The 22,500-nt window shown below is 39.6% G+C and overlaps 1 protein-coding gene across 1 annotated transcript in view; it reads left to right on the top strand.

The window, feature by feature from the left end:
• Positions 1-1,259: 1,259 nt before the first annotated feature.
• Positions 1,260-22,500, top strand: part of CORIN (corin, serine peptidase) — an 85,831-nt gene continuing 64,590 nt past the window's right edge. The window contains 2 exon segments of the mRNA XM_029285094.1: positions 1,260-1,602; positions 9,029-9,239. Coding sequence (XP_029140927.1) covers positions 1,260-1,602; positions 9,029-9,239 — 554 coding nt within the window.

The following is a 22,500-nucleotide window of genomic DNA, read 5'->3' as shown; positions in this document are numbered from 1 at the left end:
ATAAGCTGTACAATTCAATTGAAAAATTGATATCATTTAGGGGGAAAAATAACAATAAAAACTACAATAATGCGGCTGCATAAGTATACAGACACTATGTCCATAAAATTCCTTCTTCAGGTAAGAAGATGGTGGAGGACAAAACATAAAATGTTACTAAATTCTTTTGGAATTCTTTGAATACACCATACACTGTACAAAGGATTGTACAGTCTGTTGTGTATACTGTACTCTCAAATTAAGTTGTTATAAAGTACATTTTTAAAAGTACGACTGGATAGACAAAGACTAGGAAATTAAGTAATGTATGGAAAATTATTGTTAACCAGTTGCCATGATGGCTAAAATTAAAAAAATAAAATAAAAATAAAACATGTATTTTATCTTCCCAATATTGCAGTTTTCAACTGTCTTTTTTTCGTAGAACAGGTTGTGTTTGGAATGTTTCCTGGAAGTTAATACATGTGTTTTAGATAGGCTGATTACGGTATGTTTTATTTTATTTTCCTTTTTTTAAATAAAGATTTTATTAATTTTCTCTTACATACATATATTAATTTTTCAAAAGTTATGGGAGAGGAACTATAAATTGACGATGTCAACCTCATACAAAGAAAATTTATATAAAATGTTTTATAGATGGCACCTGCCACCAGCAAGATTAGCAAAACTGTTTAAAAATATGTCAGATAGATGCTGGAAATGTAAGTACAACTCAGGCACTTATTATCATGTTTGGTGGACATGTGATAAAGCTAAGGTCTGTTGGAAAAAGATACATGCCTGGCTAGAAAAAAATGTTGGGAGAACATGTTGATTTTAAACCTGAACTTTTCTTATTAGGTATAATGCCAGAAAAGATTAATAAACAAAACCTATATTTGATTTTGCACATCACAACGGCAGCAAGAATAATTTTTGCGCAATATTGGAAAAATGAAGGATTACCACCGGAGGAAGAACTACGGTAATCAGAAAAATATTGGAATGTGCAGAGATGGATAGATTAACTACGAGACTGAAAGATAAAGAAGAAACAGAATATTACCATACTTGGGATTTAGTCTATCAATTGCTAAAGGAAAGAATGAAGGATTAGGAACTGAATATGTATTAGCGTTTTTAAATCCAGACAGCATGTTGGTTGAAAAAAATAATAATTATGTTTTATTTTATTTTCCAATGCAGGTGTGTTGGGAAAAAAGTGCGTTCATTCAAATGGAAGTGACTTACTTGGCACCGACATTCATTTTCCTAGCATGAATGCGAGTGATGCAGTTGTTCCTTCAGTGGACAACGAAATAGAGCTGACCTCTTGGAAAACAAACCAATCTTTTCATGTCAACCAGATGCACCCAAACATCAGTATACTTAGGGGAACCTCTCCGGTTGCCTCTGAAACTCCAGCAGTGAAAACAAATATTACAGATGAAAGGATTTTGACCAAAGCTCCCCATAAAAACTGGTCAGTGGCAGAGGAGGCAGTAGAAGAGGAACTGGGGTCCACTGACCCATCCATCAAAGTCATGAACGAAACGTTTTCTGAGCCTGCAGTGAAACCTACGATATCGCCCGCTGTGCAAGACGTGGGTTTTAAAAAAGGTAAGTTTATATTAATATGGATTCTTAATTAGGGCACAGAAAGGTGATACGATGATTGGAAACATTCTTATACTTGCAGGAACTATTACAGGTAATCCTCGACTTACCACAGTTCATTTAGTGATCGTTCAAAGTTACAACAGCACTAAAAAGGGATTTACGACCGTTTTTCACACTTATGACCGTTGCAGCATCCCCACGGTCCTATGATTTACATTCGGATGCTTGGCAAGTGGTTCATACTTAGGAAGGTTGAAGTGTCCCGGGGGTCATGTGATCCCCTTTTACGACCCTCTGACAAGCAAAGTCCACAGGGAAGCCATATTCACTTAACAATCATGCGGTTAATTTAACCACTGCAGCGATTCACTTAACACAGACATGTCAAACACAAGGCCCGGGGGCCGGATGCAGCCCGCGAAGTGGTTTCATGTGGCCCGCGAAGCCATCCTGGAAACAGTGAGGGAATATCCCCCGCTGCCTGGGGATCGGGAGCCAATGTACAATTTTGTGGTGGCCATCTATGTTGAAACACATTCAGTCTTAGCTCCACTAGGCTGTCTGGAAACTGAGGAACCAGCCCCTGCCGCGTCAGCCCCACCCCCTGGGTGCATGCTGGGGGGGGTGCATGCTGTGAGGAATGAAGAAATGCACCATCGCCTGGAAGTGGCCAGCAAATGGCCCTTGCCTACTTCACATATCCGGCTTGATGGGCTCTGGGGGAGGGGTTTTGGCAGGCAGCGGGGCGCTCTCCTCACAGCACCGAGAGGCTGAGCCGGGCGGCGCAAATCCAGAAAGAAATGTGAGGCAGCCCAGCTCCCAGCCTGCCCGGTTTCAGCAGGCAGCGGGGCACTCTCCTTACAGCGCCAAGAGTTGAGCTGGGTGGCGCGAATCTGATGAGAAGTGCAATGCTGCCTAGCCCCCAGCCTGCCCAGTTTCAGCAGGCAGCAAGGTGCAAAGTTGATGAGCTTCGCACTGCCCGGCTCAACCTCTCGGCACTGTGAGGAGAGTGCCCCGCTGCCTACCGAAAACACACGCACCCAGTAGGCCACACCCACCCCATCCACGCCACCCAGTAGGCTACACCCACCCTGGCCACACACCCCCGCCCCCCCAAGGGCAACCGCAATGCTGATGCGGCCCTCAAAGAAATTGAGCTTGACACCCCTGACTTAACAGATGTGGCAAGAAAGGTCGTAAAATGGGACAAAGCTCACTTAACCACTGTCTCACTTAGCCACATAAATTCTGGGCTCAATTGTGGTCGTAAGTTGAGGACTACCTGTACTTAACAAAGGTGGTTTCCATAGCATCCCATTCCTCATTTGAATTAGATAAAAGCTATTTACTAATGTTGCGTCCCTCACAGTCCGATGCCTGAGTGGTTATTGGGAACATGCTTACACAAGCAAAGGTGAGCTATTGCAGATCCCAACCAGGGCAACAGCAGACTAAGCTGTTCATTTCTGGAAAAGTCAACAGCAGAGGTATGCTGTCACTTAGAAAGTACCTCTAAGCTTGTTAAAGTACATTAAACAAGTTGTGCTTGCAGAGTGCAGCTGCTTCACTTATTAAAACTGTCTGTTTCTTGAAGGGACAGACTTCATTGGCCGCAGTCCCAAAATAATGAGTCTCATTTAACTCTAATTAGAATTAGAATTCTTTTATTGGCCAAGTATGATTGGCCAAGGAATTTGTCTGCGGTGCATAAGCTCTCAATGTACTTGCAAGCAACAAGTGATAAATCATGATTATAATCATAAAATACATTCATCATAAATCATAAGATACAACGCTCAGTCATAGGATACTAAATAAGCAATCAACATAAATCATACTAGATACTAAACAAAACAATATACATTGTAAGATACAAGCAACAAAGTTTTAGTCATAAGAAGATAAGGAAATAGTAATAGGAAATATGAGAAAGATAATAGTAATACAGCCCTAGTAGGTAATATTGTGGGAACTGGTTGTTTAGTAGAGTGATGGCTGGTTGTTTTGTATAGCATTTAACACTAGCATTTATTTATAGCATTTAACCCTAATTGAAACAAGCTATATTGTTTTAAACTGAACCTTAGCATATGTAAGTACATTTGAAATAGCAATTTTCTTCTAGTAGTCTACTTCCTTCATTTTAGCATAAGACTAGGGCATGTTTTCATATTTGTGTTTATACATTCATAAATGAATTTTGAGAACAGCTCTGGAAACAGTCAAAAAGAATTAAAAAAACCCCGGAATAAAACACAGTACTTTATTTTGGGAAATATCATTAAAGAAATTGTCCTTGCTATTTTGATTCCTTTGTATAGCATTTCTTAGTACGGTTCAACAGCAGTAACAGAGAACCAGACATTCTGCAAAGCAACACAGACAACAGAAGGAACTGGGAAATGGATGTATCAAATTTTATAGTGTTGAAAATGCTGTAACTGATCAAAAGCTGGCAGGATGTACAAACTCTGAGCTCCGTTGCCCAACTAGAAACCTTGAGCAGATAATCCTCAATTTACAATTCAAATTGGATCTGGAATTATGGTTGTAAGTCTTTGCGGATGTAAGTTGAGGCATTATGTGACTGGATTTGAAGTAGCTATTTTGGGGGGGGGTTTACGATAGTTAAGTGAATGCAGTAGTGATTAAGTGAATCCATTTTCTCAAATAAGTATTCTGTTGACAGAAACCAGACATAAATGGTAACTGGCAAAAAAAAATAAAAAATAAAAAAATCATGGTCATGTGACTACAGGACACTTCAAACGGCTGTAAAGGTGAGCCAGTTGTCCAATGCCCAAAATGCCCTCACATGATGGCACATGACATAGATCAAGGGTAGGCAACCTTGGCTCTTTTATGACTCATGGACTTCACCTCCCAGAATTCCTGAGCCAGCCACGCTGAGGGGAAAGGGAGAGGTTTCCAAGCTGAGCCATGCTGGCTCAGGAATTCTGGGAGTTGAAGTCCACGAGTCATAAAAGAGCCGAGGTTGCCTACCCCTGACATAGACTGTATGTATGGCTGTTGTAACCAGGAAACTGGGCTGTAGCTATGAGGAGGGTTTGTTGCAGTGGTGGGATTCAAACATGTGAACAACCGGTTCTCTGTGTGGATGCCGCTTCCGGATGTCCGTTCTGGGCCTGGGCGACAAAAAATTAGCTACCGGTTCTGCCGAAGTGGTGCGAAACGGCTGAATCCCACCACTGGTCTGTTGTAATTTCAAATGGTCCCAAAAGAATATTTGTAGCACAGGGTTGAAGAGGAGAGGTCCTTGGGGGCTCTCCCTTGCAGACATTTCATATTGTTTACTGCTTGGTGTTAATCTCTACTTATCTGGGCATTTGATTGCTGATCAGGAGGTGTTGTGGCCTTTTGATGGTCTCTTCTGAATGGTATGTTATTTATTTCTGGGTGCCTGTTTATGGCTGATACGCCTGAGTGCCAGCCTTCCAGGAATTCTCTAACATTTTGGAGTTAGCTTGGCTAGGATGCGTACTCTTGAAACAACGGTTAAGTCTGTCCATGTGTTGTGCAGATAAGGAGTTTTCATCATGTGTTCATCATATGTTCTGATTGCTGGTTAGTGTTGTTGGGTCTGCATGTACCATCAAACTTGTTGACGAGAAACAATACATAAGGATGCCCAGACCACAAAGCTGTTTATTTTATCTAACACTGTTTTCATTTTTAAGATGTACAGTCGACTGAGTTCACATGTGGTTCTAATTTAAAACATAAGGAGGTATTTTTGTTTTGGACTTAATGTGTTATGCAAAATAAACTATTGCGGTTTGGGTACTATAGTGTGTGACTTACTGCAGTGTATGACCCCAGCCTTCTCTGGCTTATTCAACAAGACGGGCTTAAAACATGTTTTTCTGTTTGATCACCTCACCCCCCCCCAAATTAACCTAATAAGTTTGTATCTGGCTGCAAACTCATTATGGGAAATAATTCTTACATGTTGTTTTGCTAATGCCTGCCGATTCAATCATGTGTAAGTTCAGTTTTACATATAATATGCTTGGCATTCCATTGAGTTACATGCGTAGACAATTAAACAATTATCATTCTTTATCGCTGTATGAAGTTACAGGTTTTTAAAAAAAACATTTCCAACATTTTATTCATAATGGCATGAAATTGAGCAAAAAAAAAATTGTTGACGCATTGTTGAGTAGAAGAATAAATTTGTTACTTAACTCTCTTCTTCAACCCTTTCTCTCTGCAGAGCTCCTGTCTTTATGAGAGATTTTATAAAGTAGCAAAATTGGAGAGAGACAATTAATGAGAATTTCCCAAAACCTTCTGAAATGGCTCTCTGTATTACTTCAAGATGTTTTTTATGGGTGTAGAACAGCTCTTATGTTTGCAGTATTGTAATTCCTTTGGTAACTTGGAATGTAAAATAAAGGATTTTATCTTCTGGAAGAAGAAAAGCAGTGATTGGTGCTCAAGGCACATGAAATAGATGATATAGAATAAGTGCGTAAGAGAAGTACGGTCACATTCCCTTCATCCAATTTCTGGTATAATTCTTCCATGATAGCAGCCATAGATTCTTGAGAAGTTGGCACATAGTGGCCCTTTTAGTGCTGGTGGAATCCAACTTTCCGTCAAGGAAGTGACGATTAACCCTCCCAGGCTTATTCATCTCCCAGTCCCCATCCTGCTATCTTCAGTTGAGATAAAGAGTCCAAACCTTAAGGCAGGGGTCTTCAAACTTGGCCCTTTTATGACTTGTGGACTTCAACTCCTAGAATTCCTCAGCCAGCCACGCTGGCTGAGGAATTCTGGGAGTTGAAGTCCACAAGTCATAAAAGGGCCAAGTTTGAAGACCCCTGCCTTAAGGGATAAATCTCACTGAATGCAATGGGACACTCAGTTTATAACTGAGTTTGCGTTGAATTGTGCAGATAATAGCTACAGGGATAAGTAAAAGTGCATACAAATTTCATCTTAGTCAATGTAACATGATAATTCTGAAGGTCATCATCATACCTGCTAATGTGCATTTCTAATAATTAGCTATATTGACAATTCTAATCCTGGAATAAGGAAATAGTGTTTAGCAGAGCCTCTAAGCATACATAAGATGTGTTATGCCACTTAATAATTTATTTAGTAATATGCAAAAAAATTAAGATCATCAAATACGTACAGATCACTTGGCTGGAAATTTTGTAACGCCTAGAAGTGTCACGTTACTTGTGGCAACTGGGAGGTTGTAGAACTAGAAAATGCTTACAAATGAGAAAGCATTTGCAGGAGTAGCTACTAAGACTACTATAGGTATTCAGAATGGTCCATAAATAATGCATTTATAGTAAATGATTATTTTGTTCTTGGATGAAAGGCCTAGCTACTTTGAAAATAGTTATCTTCTTTTGGCACCAAATTAAACAAAATAATAGATCCCAGGGCAATATTTTTTTCCCATTTGGAACATTTCTATTTCCTTTTGCTCCAACTGGGATCAAAGAAGTCCTAGGGGGAAAGTTTACCTCAGTTTTGCTCTTGAACTTTTATACTGGATATTGGTTTGATTAAATTGAGTTATGAACTCACACTGTGTCAAACAGTTTCCTTCTGCAGACTTTATTTTTCATGTACGAGAAATATTATATTCACGTATTTTGTTTTTTAAAATTTTCTTTCATCCAACAAGATAAACATCTGGTGGAAATATATTCACTGCAATGATTCAAATATGAGCAGACACAATTTGTCTAGGTAGTTTATTGACAAGAAAAAGATAAAACTAAAATTCTCACTTAATAATAACAAACTACATGTCTGAAACTATTCCGGGCATATAAATATAAATATAAAGTACGTTGCAAAATACATTCCTTAAGTAACATTATCACATTAAAACAATACATAAAGAGATGTGATAACATATATTGAATATGACCCCATCGTTCATTATATTTATAGAATCAGATTTTAGATGATTACCTTTAGAAACTCAAATTACAGCTGTTGAGTTTTATTACCTTAATGTTTGCCTGTGTCTATAAGGGTTAATTTCCAATATTGTGGCTAGATGTGCATTAGATATCTTTTCCCTTATTAAGGAAGAAGGACAACAGAGCAATAACAATTCTACAGATTTGTGGTAAATTGGAATGGAACAGAACAGAACAGTTATAAGGGACCTTGGCCTTTTAGTCTAACCACCTGCTCAGACAGGATACCCTATACCAGACATGTCAAACACAAGGCCCGGGGGCCGGATGCGGCCCGCGAAGTGGTTTCATGTGGCCCGCGAAGCCATCCTGGAAACAGTGAAGGAACGACCCCTGCTGCCTTGGCCCAGGCCCAGGCCGGCCGGGAGGGAGCCAATGTACAATTTTGTGGTGGCCATCTATGCTGAAACGCATTCAGTCTTAGCTCCACACAGGCCGTCTGGAAACAGCGAGGAACCAGCCTCTGCCGTGTCGGCCCCACCCTCTGGGTGCATGCTGGGGAGATGTCACCCTTTGTGAGGAATGAAGAAATGGACCATGCCTTGGCGCTTGCCCCGGTCCCACCCTCTTCTGCCAGAGACCCTCAGATCTGTCCCACTCCTGCCCAGGCCTCCACAAGCACCATTGACGCGAACGATGTAGAGCTGGCCATGCCCACCAAGTAGGTCACACCCACTCCATCCACGCCCACTCAGTAGGCCGCACCCATCCTGGCCACACACCCCCGGCCCCTCCGAGGGCAACCGCAATGCTGATGCGGCCCTCAATGAAATTGAGTTTGACACCCCTGCTTTAAAGCTTGTTACACATAAAATATTAACTTAAACATCTAAATACCTCAATAGACAACATGGTTGAAATAAATGTTATCCATTTGTTAATGCAAAACAATCATAAAGCAGTCTATTAAGAAAACTACTTGCAAAGTTGAGTATAAATGGAAGGTTGGGGGGAGGAGGAGGAGGAGGAATAGATATAAAAATTAGTAGTATGTTTAAAAGACCTCACTCTATATAAGGTTTAAAAAGTACTCTTGCAAGTATCAAATGTTTCTAGTTAAACTAAAACCGCAATCTTTTATACCTTATTTGGGACAATGAACTTTAACAGGACTTTATTTTCTGAGTGGATATTGATAGACTTGTACAAGAAATGATTTTTTGGTTAAGTTTTAATAATAATAATAATAATAATAATAATAATAATAATAATAATAATAATAATAATAGTAATAAAGTTGGAAGGGACCTTGGAGGTCATCTAGATTTTGCAGTACGAGGGGAAAGGGGGAGTAGCCCCCCTTTCGAAGGGGAAAGGATAGCATCAGGTAATAAAATAACATAGTTGTTAAGATGGCTGCTTCCTATATTTTGAACCTTCTAGTGACTTTTCACTTCTGGTAAACTCTTGCTGTTAGTCTCTGTCACAAATACGTTCTTATTTTGCAGGTTTGTGCATAAACATCAATTACACCCAGTGTGAAATGCTGCCATATAACCAGACTACTTTAAGATCAGTTCTTTCCATTGTGAGGAGCATTGAAATGGAAAAATTTCTCAAGTTCTTTGGTTATCTCAACCGCCTCGGCTGTTATCAACACATTATGCTGTTTGGATGTAGCCTCGCTCTTCCTCAGTGCATCAGAGATGGTGAGAACAGGTAAACAAAGCTAGTTAGTGATTAAAGATGGTTACAGCAGATATAGCATACTTAATTATGACAAGTGCAGTAGGTGTTCAGCTTTACAACCTCTGAGAGGAAAAAAGACTGTATACCAGAAGATTATCAGAAAAAAATAGCTGCAAGGAGTATATATAATATGTTTGTTAAGGAAAAAACCTATTTGTCGTATTATACTATCCTGAATAAAGCAAGTTCATTGACTAATCTTATTAGGGATTATGGGTTGTGATTTTGGCACAAATCCCCATTTAATTTAAAAACAAAATGAATTATGTAGCATTTTGAGAAAGTTTTATTGAAACCCCACCCTTGCCTTCAGCATAAGTGAATTATTTCCTATCTGAATTAGTTGTTTTATAGTTGGGTGGAACTATTGTACCTTTTAATAGGTACACTTCAGAGTGTTCACATTCTTACATTAGTGCTAATCACAGGATTTCTTGGCCTGCCAAGTTCAGCAAAAGAGTTCAGAATAAAAATAAATACAAGGCCACATGCCGGGAGTAGAATTGATAGGCAATTTCTATCTTTGTCGTAGTGTGGTCCAAGTTTGAAGTACAGTGGCAAAGCATAATGCATTATCAGGCCCCAGCAAAGTGACTAGGCTTCTGGAAAAGCAGAGAAGATGGAGTGGAGTGGAGTAGAGTAGAGTAGAGTAGAGTAGAGTAGAGTAGAGTAGAGTAGAGTAGAGTAGAGTAGAATAGAAATAGAAATAGAAATAGAAATAGAAATAGAAATAGAAATAGAAATAGAAATAGAAATAGAAATAGATAAATTAATAGAATAGATCAGAGGTCCCCAACCTTTTGGACACCAGGAACCGGTTCCGTGGAGAAAGGTTTTGTGTGCTGCCTGCATCTCACATATGGGGCTTTGCTTGTTTGTGCGAACCGGTTGTTGGCATGCCCACGGCCCAGTACCAGTCCATGGACCGGGGGTTGGGGACCCCTGGAATAAATAAATTAATAAAAATAGATAAAAAAATTTCAGATGCTTGGCAACTGATTGATGACGGTTGCAGTATATCCCAGGGTCATGTGATCACCTTTTGCAAATTCATTGGGAAAGCCAAATTCACTTAACAAACGTGTTACTAATTTAACAACTGCTGTGATTCACGTAACAACTGTGGCAAGAAAAATTGTGAAATGGGGCAAAATTCATTTAACATATGTCTTACTCAGCAATAGAAATTTTGGGCTTAATTTTGGTCATAAGTTGAGGACTGCCTGTATTCTGCTCCTGAATAGACCATCTCCCATACGGAGTTTTTCATGTAACCCGCCTTTCTCCACTCCTCAGCTGTTTGGCTTTTAATCTAGTAGTGTTGGTGCTTTTAATCTAGTAGTGTTGGTGCTCTTTTGGGCCAATCAAACCACCACATGAGTACAGAGTCTACTCTTGTAGAATTAGCCGCAGCAAGGTATGATTCTGTCTCATCTTTGATAACAAAGTCTGGTTCCTCCTAATAGCTATGCTTGCCTGCCCTTCCTCATGTCAAATTTCTTGACATTTGCTTCAATGAAGAAGCAAATGTTAAGAAATTTTGGGAATACACACCATGCATTATTTTGAACAAGCCCCAGTGTATTATCTATGGAATAGACAGCAACAGTTCAGAAAGCCATAGTTCTCTTCTGCTATTCTGGAGCATTCTGGGATACTCATATTAAGAACATCTACCACTGTCATGGAAGCAAAGGTTGCAGCAAGTTGTGTTCTATATGTTATTAGTGAATCTCAAAGTGAAAAATACTTGCTCGTTTGCCACACAATTAGCACCGAATGACAAACAACATCTTTATGCAATTATTCGTTTTTATATGATTAATGGAATGTTCCTCAGTGCAATCCCCATGATTGCACAGAGAAATTAAGTACAATTTCATCATGCCTGTGCCGACATTTTGTCACATAATACAAAGACTTTTTTAGGATAAAATGCCTGGAAGTTCTTTAAAGTGTTTCATTAGTCGGAACCATGACAATTGTACTTACAGTGAAGATTTTGTCCTGGTATTCATCGTTTGTTTGGTACTCAATGAATGCACAAGCTAGAACCTGTCGGTGTCAGCTCTCTTGTGACTCACTACATTATTCCTTTTGGGGAAAATTTGTTTGGTATTCATTGTTTTTGGTATTCATCGTGCCTCCCAGAACCAATTAATGATGAGTACGAAGGCACCAGTGTATTTGGATATTATCCAGAGTTGTCCATCTGAATTCACTGGAGCTAACTTCCCGGTGTGTAGATTTGGGATTGTTGCATATTTGTCATGTGGAGATCAGATTTTTTTTTAAATGTTCGTAAATTGTGACTTCTTCTTTCTCTATCTTGGGACGATATCCTACCAGAACACCAATTCTTGTCTCTCCTAGCAAGCAGCCTTTGTGTTTCAGACTCACTGATGTGGGTGAGTCAGTCATCAGTCATTAAACATGTTCGTTTAGATTAAAAAAAAAAGTGACAGAGTTAAAACTCTCTGGGCTCCAAGCTGTGAAAATTCTAGAAAGAGCAGAGAGAAGAGCAACAAAGATGATTAGGGGACTGGAGGCTAAAACATATAAGGAACAGTTGCTGGAATTATGTCTAGTTTAATGAAGAGAGGGACGAGGGGGGACATGATAGCAATGTTCCAATATCTCAGGGGCTGCCACTTTCTTCTCCCTCAGTTCGATAAGAGGTTTCGCGGACTTCCGTCCTGTTCTTCGTTACCCACCTTTGATTAGTTCCTCTCTTCGTTGGATCTTGATTCCTCTTTGAAGGACTGTCAATCTTGTTAATTGGTCACCTTGTTGGACGGAGGTCTTCGCCACTTACGAGGTTGTGACCTTCAAAAATTCTTCTCTGACGACATCCATTTGTCCAAAATGGTATAGGGTTTCCTGCCTGAGCAGGGGGTTGGACTAGATGATCTCCAAGGTCTCTTCCAACTTTTTTATTATTATTATTATTATTATTATTATTATTATTATTATTATTATTATTATTATTATTATTATTATTATTATTATTATTGGCAGGCGGGAGAGAAACACGCGCACACACACATGTCTTGTTTCTGCTGCAACAGCAAAGAGTTTAAGCCCCATGGGGTCTCATCTCATTTCAGTCGTAGCAAAAAAATATCTCTCTGATTGAGGAGAAGAAGAAGGGGCCACCACTGACAGAACAATAGCTAAATTTGAAGTGACAACCGAGGAAGAGTTGGTGTAGCAGCAGTAACACCATCTATTTCAGTGGTGGCGAACCTATGGTACAGGTGCCAGAGGCGGCACTCAGAGCCCTCTCTGTGGGCATGCGTGCCGTCACCCTAGTCCTAGGCCTTCAGCTGGGTTTTATAAAACCTTTTCGCTTTAGGCCTCCGCTGCCATGTACAAAAAAAAAAGGTTCAATCAATCAGTCAATTTCAACTTCTTGCAGGAAAAAAAAGATCTTGCAAAGTTGGAATTGATTGAACTTTTTAGTCCCACCCAGTCTGCTGTTACCACTGCAGCCACGCCCACCCAATGGGCCACACTCACCTGGCACCCAATGATGCATAAGTGGGTTTTGGGTTGCAGTTTGGGCATTCTGTCTCTAAAAGGTTTGCCATCACTGGTCTATTTCCTTCCTTCGTTTTGTATCCTTCTTCCTCTATGGCTCCTCTCAGGTCTGTAAAATATGGTATTTAAGATTGAAGCAATGGAGCAAAAGAAAGGTTGGAGTCTTATCTGCCATCTCCTCCTTCACAATTTTTATGCTCCAGTACAGAAATCAGCAAATTTCAACTTTTCTTACTGGCCAGACAAAGTTAATTCTTTTATAAATACAGTAACCTATTTTTTTTTAAATGAATTTCATTGTTTAAAAATGTGTGGATACCGTACTCTTCAGATACCAGAATTTGAATTAGAAAATGAAATATTAAAGATTAAGCAAATTTGACCTGAACATATTTTTTCTTCTAAATCTCATGTGCAAAAAAGTTGGGATATTTTATAACTTTTAAAAAACTAGTTGATAAAATATTTTATGTCTGATTTGATATTATGATTTATCTGCTAATTGATTATAATATTCAGAATGCGAATAGTTAACTGTGACTGATAGAATCGAACGTTGGAGAATGTATATCACAGACAATCCCATTCTTACATCTCATAACTTTGATATGTATTTATGCTTTCTGGCACAAATGAAAAAATGATTTTAGTAAGTCTAACATGTATTAAGATTTATATTTATCATTGTTTTAGAAAATTAGGCTAGAAGCATTTCAACCTGAGATCAAGCAATGAAGCAGAATTATGATCATAATTGACAGTAGGAAGTTTCTTTAGCATGATGGTCCATAGATGTTTTGGGACCATCTTACAAAATTCCTAACAATTAACAGTCAAAGGAGTCTAGAATTCTTGGAATTATGATCATATTTATACACATGGAGCATATTATACTGGGAAAGATTGATGTGTAGCATATGAAAAATCATAAGAACATCTGCTAAACTGATAAAAAAAATCAGATTTTTCTTAAATGATATATTGACCACACTCCAAAGAATTAAAGCTTAACCACCGTCTTAATAACCACGTAACAAGTCTATACGCATTCAGAATTAATCAAAGGATGACTGTTTTATTTCAGTAATTAAATATAAATAGTAAAAACATAATGTTTTAAAATAAAGGAGACTCCCACCACTTGTTCCTGTGAAATATCAGAACCATGATTTAAAGTTGTCAAAAAATGGTGTTGAAGTGACAAATGAGGACCACATCAACATTAACGTTATAAAAAGCTTCTTAAAGTGCCTGGGAATTAGGATATGTGTCAGATAAAGAGGAGAAGTTAAGTGATAAGGGCTGCTGTCAAGGAAGCATTGTATGTTAAATGGGGAACTGGTTTCCAGATATGGGAGTCTGCAGATAAAATATTGCTTCTAACTATAATAACCAAAACATACATTAGTATGAGTAATTTAATTCTTTAGGTTTATTATGTTATTATTACTGATGTGTTTCTTGTGGAAATAAGATATTTTTTTCCTTTGTCAAGCTTGATGGAATTTATGGACACACATGAAGCAATAGTTTGGAAGAGATTTTCCATTGCCATCTTCCGACACGGTAGTCTAATCTACTGTCCTGATATTCTCTTGAGATTGACCATCTAGGTCAGTGATGGCGAACCTTTTAGAGACCGAGTGCCCAAAAACTGGCCCCGCCCCCGCTCCACCCCCCTGCCCTGCCCCAGCTCTGCCCCCCATCCCCTGCCCCACCTGCCCATAGGACCAATCAGCGCCTCCAGGGCCCGCCGCAGATCGCCCAGGCAGCCCAGCAGCGCTATGGTGGCCACACCCTCTGCCCGCGCCTTGCAGCATCAACTGCATGATGGGTGTGAGGGCAGTCTTGTCTACGCTGCTTGACTGCCATGTCCTTGGCTGCGCTGCTCCGTGTGGGCCACGCTCGAGGGCGAGTTTCTTTCAGGAGGGCTGCTGGAGGGGGTCGTGGGGGGAGGCAAGGCTGGGGCAACGGCACGTGTGCCCACAGAGAGGGCTCCGAGTGCCGCCTCTGGCACCCATGCCATAGGTTCGCCACCACTGATCTAGGTGTTACTATTGGAAATCCTGGAAGATACCATGAAAATGAGGAGTCCTGGTCTGACAGTCATTGGACAGTACAACTAATCTGATTCATCTCATACTGGGCACTGTACTAACAGAATTCTTATTCTGTCCTGTGTACCTACTAAACTGAGTATCTGATTACTAGCTGATATAGAAAACTCTTGGCTTAACTCCTAATTAGCAATCGATGGAGAATCATCTGAGAAAACAGCAGGGGTCAACCTGTTCTCCAAAACATCTGTAGGTAGAACAAGAAGCAATGGATGAAAACTAACTAACTAACTAATCAAGGAGAGAACCAAGAGGAATTAAGAAGAAATTTCTTGACAGGTAGAACAATTAATCAGTGGAACGACTTGCCTCCAGCACCTGTGGGTGCTCCAACACTGGAGGTTTTTAAGAAGAGATTGGACAATCATTTGTCTGAAATGTTACAGAGTTTTCTGCTTGAGCGGCAAGGGGTTGGACTAGAAGACCTCTAAAGCCCCTTCCAACTCTGTTATTCTGTTATCTACAGATGTAGGTTTAACTGGGAAGTTAAAAACTCAGAAGCTAGAGAAAATCCTTGCAAGCTTATTTCCATAATGCTGCAAAAAAACCCAACAACTCTTGTATGGCTATGGCTATGCTAGAGCTGACCAAGGGTTCCTTTCTCAGCATTTTATTCCCATATTCAGATATGCACATTTAAATCCTAACCAGGGAAAAAAGTCATGGCACACCCGTGCAACTCTACTTCCTGAGCCTTCTCTGGGATAAGGTAGAGAATATGTATTTCTCCACTTCCAGACCAGATCTCTTGTCGGCAACTGCCATTTTCACATTCAATAGACTACTATTGAATGTATTCAATAGACTACTATTGAATGTAATCTATGACTTATGACCACAATTGAGCCCAAAATTTCTGTTGCTAAGCGAGACATTTGTTAAGTGAGTTTTGCTCCATTGTCACAGCTGTTAAGTGAATCACTGCAGTTGTTAAATTTGTGACTTGGTTGTTAAGAGAATTTGGCTTCTGAATATACTATGCTTGTCATAAGGTCCTAGAAGAGGGTGATCATATGACCCCAGGACACTGCAACCATCATAAATATGAGTCAGTTGCCAAGCGTCTGAATTTTGATCGCATGATCATGGGGATTCTGCAATGATCATAAGTGTGAAAAACGCTCATAAGTCATTTTTTTTCAGTGTCATTGTAACTTGTGAATAGTCCCTAAATGAACTGTTGTAAATAAAGCACTACCTATAATCAGCTTCAACTTTGGAGGATCATTATGAAGGAATGCCCTCAAGTTGCCTGAATTGGGAGAACGGCTGAGAGTGGTCAATATCCTTATGTTCATGTTTGGGTATCACCAGCTGCTGATTCCTGCTCCCTGTCACCTTGCATTTTCCCATCTTTGTGAAAGTACAATTCCTCTGCCTAAAGGCAGTTGACCACCCAACTCAGATTAAACAAAGCAAAACAAACTATTAATTCAGATAGCTTTGTCTCACTCAAAAGCAAAATCAATTTGGGAAACACTTTCTATGGAGCACGCTCTAGATTTTGAAGCAGTATTGTAAAATTTGGGACAGGTAGCTTGTTTCTGAGAACAAAACAACATTCTTTCATATTATGATGGAATTTCTCTGGAGTTTGAAGCCAGAATAGCAAGCAACAAAGTGGAGTAATGTATTTCTTCAGTTTTGTGCAAATGATCTCTTGACAAGAAATTAAAGAAAAAAAACACCTTTGTTCCATTGGGAACTGGCAGAACTAAATAACACAGGACTTTAACAGCTGATTTTATGTTTACTGATCTTGCTATTTTAAGACTGTTGGAATATAAAGACCATATTGTGTAAATATCAAGGTTCTGACTAATGAAAAGTAAAACCAATTCTAATTTTTTCCCTAGAAATTCAATGTAACTAAATGTAACATTCCCCTCCTCTCTATTATGCTATAAATCATGCTACCCAATGAAAGTAATTTCCCTTTATACAGTCTGGAGTCAAGAATTTGTTTTATTTCATAATGGGTGTCACCCTCCAATATAATGGGACCTGGGGCAGTTCGAGGTATTGGTAATGTAATGTAATAATGTAATGTGATAAATCATTATTATTAAAACAATTATCATGCAGAAAAGCATTTGTGATATTTATTTTGAATGGAAATTTCATGATGATGATGATTATGATAATGATAATGACAATAATAATAATAATAATAATAATAATAATGTTGGAAGGGACCTTGAAGGTCATCTAGTCCAACCCCCTGCTCAGGCAGGAAACCCTATACCATTTCAGACAAATGACTGTCCAGTCTCTTCTTAAAAACTTCCTGTGTTGGAGCATTCACCGCTTCTGGAGGCAGGTTGTTCCACTGGTTAATTGTTTTCACTGTCAGGAAGTTTCTCCTTCGTTCTAGATTGCTTCTCTCCTTGATTAGTTTCCACCCGTTGCTTCTTGTCCTGCCTTCAGGCGCTTTGGAAAATAGCTTGACTCCCTCTTCTTTATGGCAGCCCCTGAGATATTGGAACACTGCTATCATGTCCCCCCTCGTCCTTCTCTTCATTAAACTAGACATACCCAATTCCAGCAGCCGTTCCCCTAATCATCTTTGTTGCTCTTCTCTGTACTCTTTCTAGAGTCTCAGCATCTTTTTTACATCACGGTGACCAAAACTGGATGCAGTATTCCAAGTGTGGCCTTACCAAGGCATTGTAAAGTGGTATTAATGGTCTCATTGTCGATTCTATAACTGATTTCAACAAACTGCAATGAAAAACTGGATATACTTTTCCCAATAGTCATGGGAGTTTTAGCTCAACCATGACAGGGTTAATAATTTTTATAATAGGGAAAGGACCAATAAATTTAGGTCCCAGCTTTTTACAAGGCAGGTTTAATCTTAAATATTTGGTTGAGAGATAGACTTTCTCTCCTATGTGAAATGGTTTCTGGGGGGGATCGCCTCTGACTGCTTGCTCCTTTTGAATCTTTGTGGCTTTTGCTAAGGCATGTTTGACGTTTGCCCAAGTGCTCTGCAGCGTGTTTACCCAGTCGGTTAGTGTTTGTGAGGAGGGGGGTTCCTGAGGGTATTCAGGCATAGGTACGAACTCCCTGCCTATAAATACTTTAAGAGGAGTAAGTCCAGTACTGCTGTGCACAGTATTGTTGTATGCCACTTCAGCAAAAGGCAGGAGATCTGCCCAATTAGTTTGCTGACAGTTAACATAGCATATTAGGTATTGCTCTACCATTGCGTTCGCTCATTCAGCAGCTCCATTCATACTCGGATGAAATGCTGAGCTGAGACCCTGGGTGGATCTGAGCAGCTTCATGAACTCCCTCCAAAATTTGGCAGTGAACTGGACCCCTCGATCCAATATGATTCTTCTTGGTGGTAGATATGTTTTAAAAACAGCTTCGCCAGTCTCTGAGCGGAGGGAAGACCCGGGCAGGCTATAAAGTGAGCCTGTTTTGAGAAAAGGTCAATGCCAGTCCAAATTACAGTATTTCCGCTATTTTCAGGGAGCTCGACAATGAAATCCATTGCAATTTCCTCCCAGGGCTAGGATAGTTCTGCTACCTGCTGCAACAACCCAGGGGGTTTTCCTGGTCTTTTTTTCATGGCGGCACAAATCACACAGTTTTTAATATAACTTTCAATGTCCTTTTTCATCCCAGGCCACCTTACTAAATTTAAAGTTTTTAAAAATCCAAAGTGCCCGGCTTGCTTAGCAAGAGTTATTTAGTACAACAAATAGATAGAAAAATGTTGTCTTTTATGTTTTGGTATTCTGAAGCAATAATTTTATTTATTCCACAGTATTATTTTAAATTCTTACGATTTACAGTATATTCCATCTCTAATTTTATTGGTATTTATGGTGATTACCCCCCCTCCCCAAATAGAAATTGTTAAAAAGATATTTTAAAAAATCAGAGTTAATTTAAATTGGAAAGGCCTGGCTCTATATAAGGAAGTACGCATAAAATCCTCTGGACCATCCCAATCTCGTAGTTCTGGAGTAGATTCATCAGTAGATTCATCTAGTTTAGAAAAGTGTTCTGGTCCCTTTTCTTGTCGGAAAACCATTAATTGTTTCCATTTCAGTAAATTCCATTAAACAATCAGTGTATTCCTAGAATGGCCAGCACAGTGTGGTCTAGTGGGGGAACAAATTGATTCGAACTTCTCTGGAATGTTCCATTGATGGAACAGTAGGAGCACATCCCTTCAAAATAGTATGCAAACTTTTCACTTTCAGCAACGCTTCACTGGATAAATTACTTTAAAAAAAACTAAAGCGTCATTTAAAAAAAAGCATTTGGGTGAGGATGATAAACGTAACTATTATTTGAGAGATGTTTCCAAAACCAGGAAACGATTTGGACTTCACAGAATCCAAGAGAACTCTGAGGAATGAATGGATGGATGGTCTCAAATCTTCCATGATATTCCACAATAACATCAAGAACATGTAATCATAGCTAATAGAAAAGCCCTCTGGGATTCCATTGGATTCTTTAAATCCCTGAGGGCAGATAATCTAATTAGGTTGCTTTATCTCCCTCACCTCCATACATGCTATGGCATCAAACATTACCAAGCCACGATCTGACCACAATAGCAAGATCACTACAATTTTTATCACCTATATTCCAACCTTTGAGGATAAATCAAAGGATATTCCAACCTTTGAGGATAAATAATGTGCTTTATAGATTAGGGCACTGAATACATGAAATACAGATAGTCCTTGACTTACAACAGTTCATTTAGTGACTGTTTGAAGTTACAACATCACTGAAAAAGTGACTTATGGCTGTTTTTCACACTTACAACCATTGTAGCATCCCCATAGTCACATGATCAAGATTAGGATGCTTGGCAACTGGCCTGTATTTATGACGGTTCATGTGATCCCTTTTTGCGACCTTCTACAAGCAAACTCAATGGGGAAGCCAGATTCACTTAACAACCGTGTTACTAACTTAACAACTGCAGGGATTCTCTTAACGACTGTGGCCAGAAAGTTTGTAAAATGGGCCAAAGCTCACTTAACAACTGTCTCACTTAGCAACAGAAATTTGGGGCTCAGTTGTGGTCGTACGGTGAGGACTACCTGTAGCACCATGATTCTTTGGAGACGTGAAGTTCCAAGGCAGGATAGAATATTTCCCCTAAATGGAGAAAAAAAATCTTAACAAAGGCAGAAAGCAGCCTCAGTCTTCCTGCTATATGAAAAGAGCCTCAAGCAAAAAGAACAGTCGTTAGGAGATTTTGAATGGATATTCAGAAAGACTCGGCCAATCTATTCATACACAAAACACTTTCAGCCCCCACAGCTGATGGGATTAAGAATTTACATTCCCCCATCCAAATTCTAAGGAAAGGACATGACCTTTAGGACATACCGGTAATAGGATTAACTGACCACCACTGACACAAGGCTCACTGTATTGCACAACCCCCTGTAGCATCTCAATCAGAAGGTATAAAAACCCACCCACTCTAAACTCCCATTTTGTCAATTGTCCCAGAACTGCATGCTGCTGCTGGTTCTGCTCATCAATAAACAACCTTCTTTCCTAAGCAGCCTCCATTTTACTTCCAGCATCTCAATCCCGGCTTGGAACTGGACCTGATTTTTCTTTCAACAGAATGACACAACTAGATTTAGTAAACAAATCTCACAAGGGATAATGAAAACAAACTGTTTATTACAAAAGAAACTGTTTGAATATAAAAAGCATCATTTAATGTTGGGGGAAAAAAATAACACAGCTGCCCAGATCACATTATAGAGCAGTGGTTCTCAACCTTTTTAATGCCGCGACCCCCCAACCGGTCATAAGTCGAGGACTAAACCGGTCGTAAGTCGAGGACTAAACCGGTCGTAAGTCGAGGACTAAACTGGTCGTAAGTCGAGGACTACCCAACCGGTCGTAAGTCGAGGACTTTCCCTGCCCGGGAGCACTGCGCATGCGTGGTTCCGCCCCCTGCGCCGGCTGAGGCGTAGCTGGCAAGCGGCAGAGACGGAGCAGGCCGACCACCAGCTGGCCCAGCTCAAGGGAGGTAAGGCACCCGCTGGAAAAGGGGAAAAAATGGTGGACAGCCTTGCTTGGCGACCCCAGTGAAATGGTCGATCGACCCCAAATGGGGTCGCGACCCATAGGTTGAGAACCGCTGTTATAGAGCAACTTGCAAATTAAAGTTGAAAAATCCCCCTCCCCGATGAATCCAGTGCTCCAGACAGATCACAAGGTGACCCTGGAATACTACAAATGAAGCACACTTTACCAGAATCTCGGGAAAGATATTCGGAGATATTTCAAATTATTATAGGCCACACAAAGACGTAAAGAAGAAAATGTCTTTTCTTCTTTACATATCCTGAAATACAGATAAAGGCTAAAATTAAACTCAGTTCCGTAACTTACACGTTTAAAGAACATGAGATGGAAAATAGAAATTTTAAAAGCCTAGCAGAAATTCCTGGATATAAATTACTTATTTCTACTGAAATAGGAACTTCCATACTTCAGTTATCTGGATTCTTCTAATTTCCTGGGGTGATCTAAATGGTGATTCAGAAGTTATTGGATTGGACACCTCAGTGGGGAGTAGAAACACACCCCCCCCAGTTCTTTAGCCTCTTTCAATAGATTTCTGCCCTTTGAATAATCAAACTATTCTGTATCCAGTAAAGAAACGAACAGAGATATCTGCTAAATTACAGAGACATCTCTCATTTAAGGGGATGTGGATTATGAACTGCAGCCTGCTGAACCTCCTATAGTCACAGCAATAATCAATAGGATAGTTTGTTTGATTCATTCATCTTTCCTTTATCTGTATGTAACTGGGTACTGATGATTTCCTGGGAAGCAAAGCTATTGCCTGTTTTCTGAAGGTGAGAAGATTTGTGCTATCAGCGAAGCCTTGCTACAACAACACAACAGAGGAAAGCCAAGATAATATATTGAATCTTTGTTTTACGTTCTGTCTTCTTATTTTGCAGTTTCAAAAGTGACAATTATTTATAGGTAGTGTTTTTTTAGTTGATAGTTGACTTTTATGTTTAAATCATGTTTCCTGTGTCAATAGGCACATGACATCTGCTGAAAAACACCTATGAGAAAGTTTTCAGGAGGCCTTTTGATCCTGTAATTCAATTTATAATAACCCTGAAGAATGAGATGGAAAGCAGATAACAAAGGGTGGTGGACTTGCACTTTGAGCAGAATTATGAGAAGGAGTCATCTTGTAACATTAAAACAAATCCAGTAGAAGAATATATATATATATAATTACGGTTGAATGCGGAGTCTGATTGTTCGCTTGCAGATATTTTCATTACCCAATCATTGGTGCAAATAAGTTAATTCCCTATTGGTATACAGTATACATTGCCCTGCCAATGTTGATGTTCGTGATTGGGGTATTGTTTTGAGCCCAGTTTTGTCTGGTGTTAATCCCTGCTTATCTGGGTGTTGACTGCTGGAGGATGTGTTCTGATCTTTTTGTTTTTTTCTTAGCTTTTCAAAATTGTCTGATTTGAATAGTGTGTTAATACAGTTTATCTCTGAGACTTCCGGTGGCAGGCGATTTCGTCGGT

Source organism: Protobothrops mucrosquamatus, unplaced genomic scaffold (assembly GCF_001527695.2).
Source record: "Protobothrops mucrosquamatus isolate PMUCROS unplaced genomic scaffold, P.Mucros_1.0 scaffold1268, whole genome shotgun sequence".
Lineage (NCBI taxonomy): Eukaryota > Metazoa > Chordata > Lepidosauria > Squamata > Viperidae > Protobothrops > Protobothrops mucrosquamatus.
Note: the sequence above shows the minus strand (reverse complement) of the source record. Positions and strands in the feature narration are given on the sequence as shown.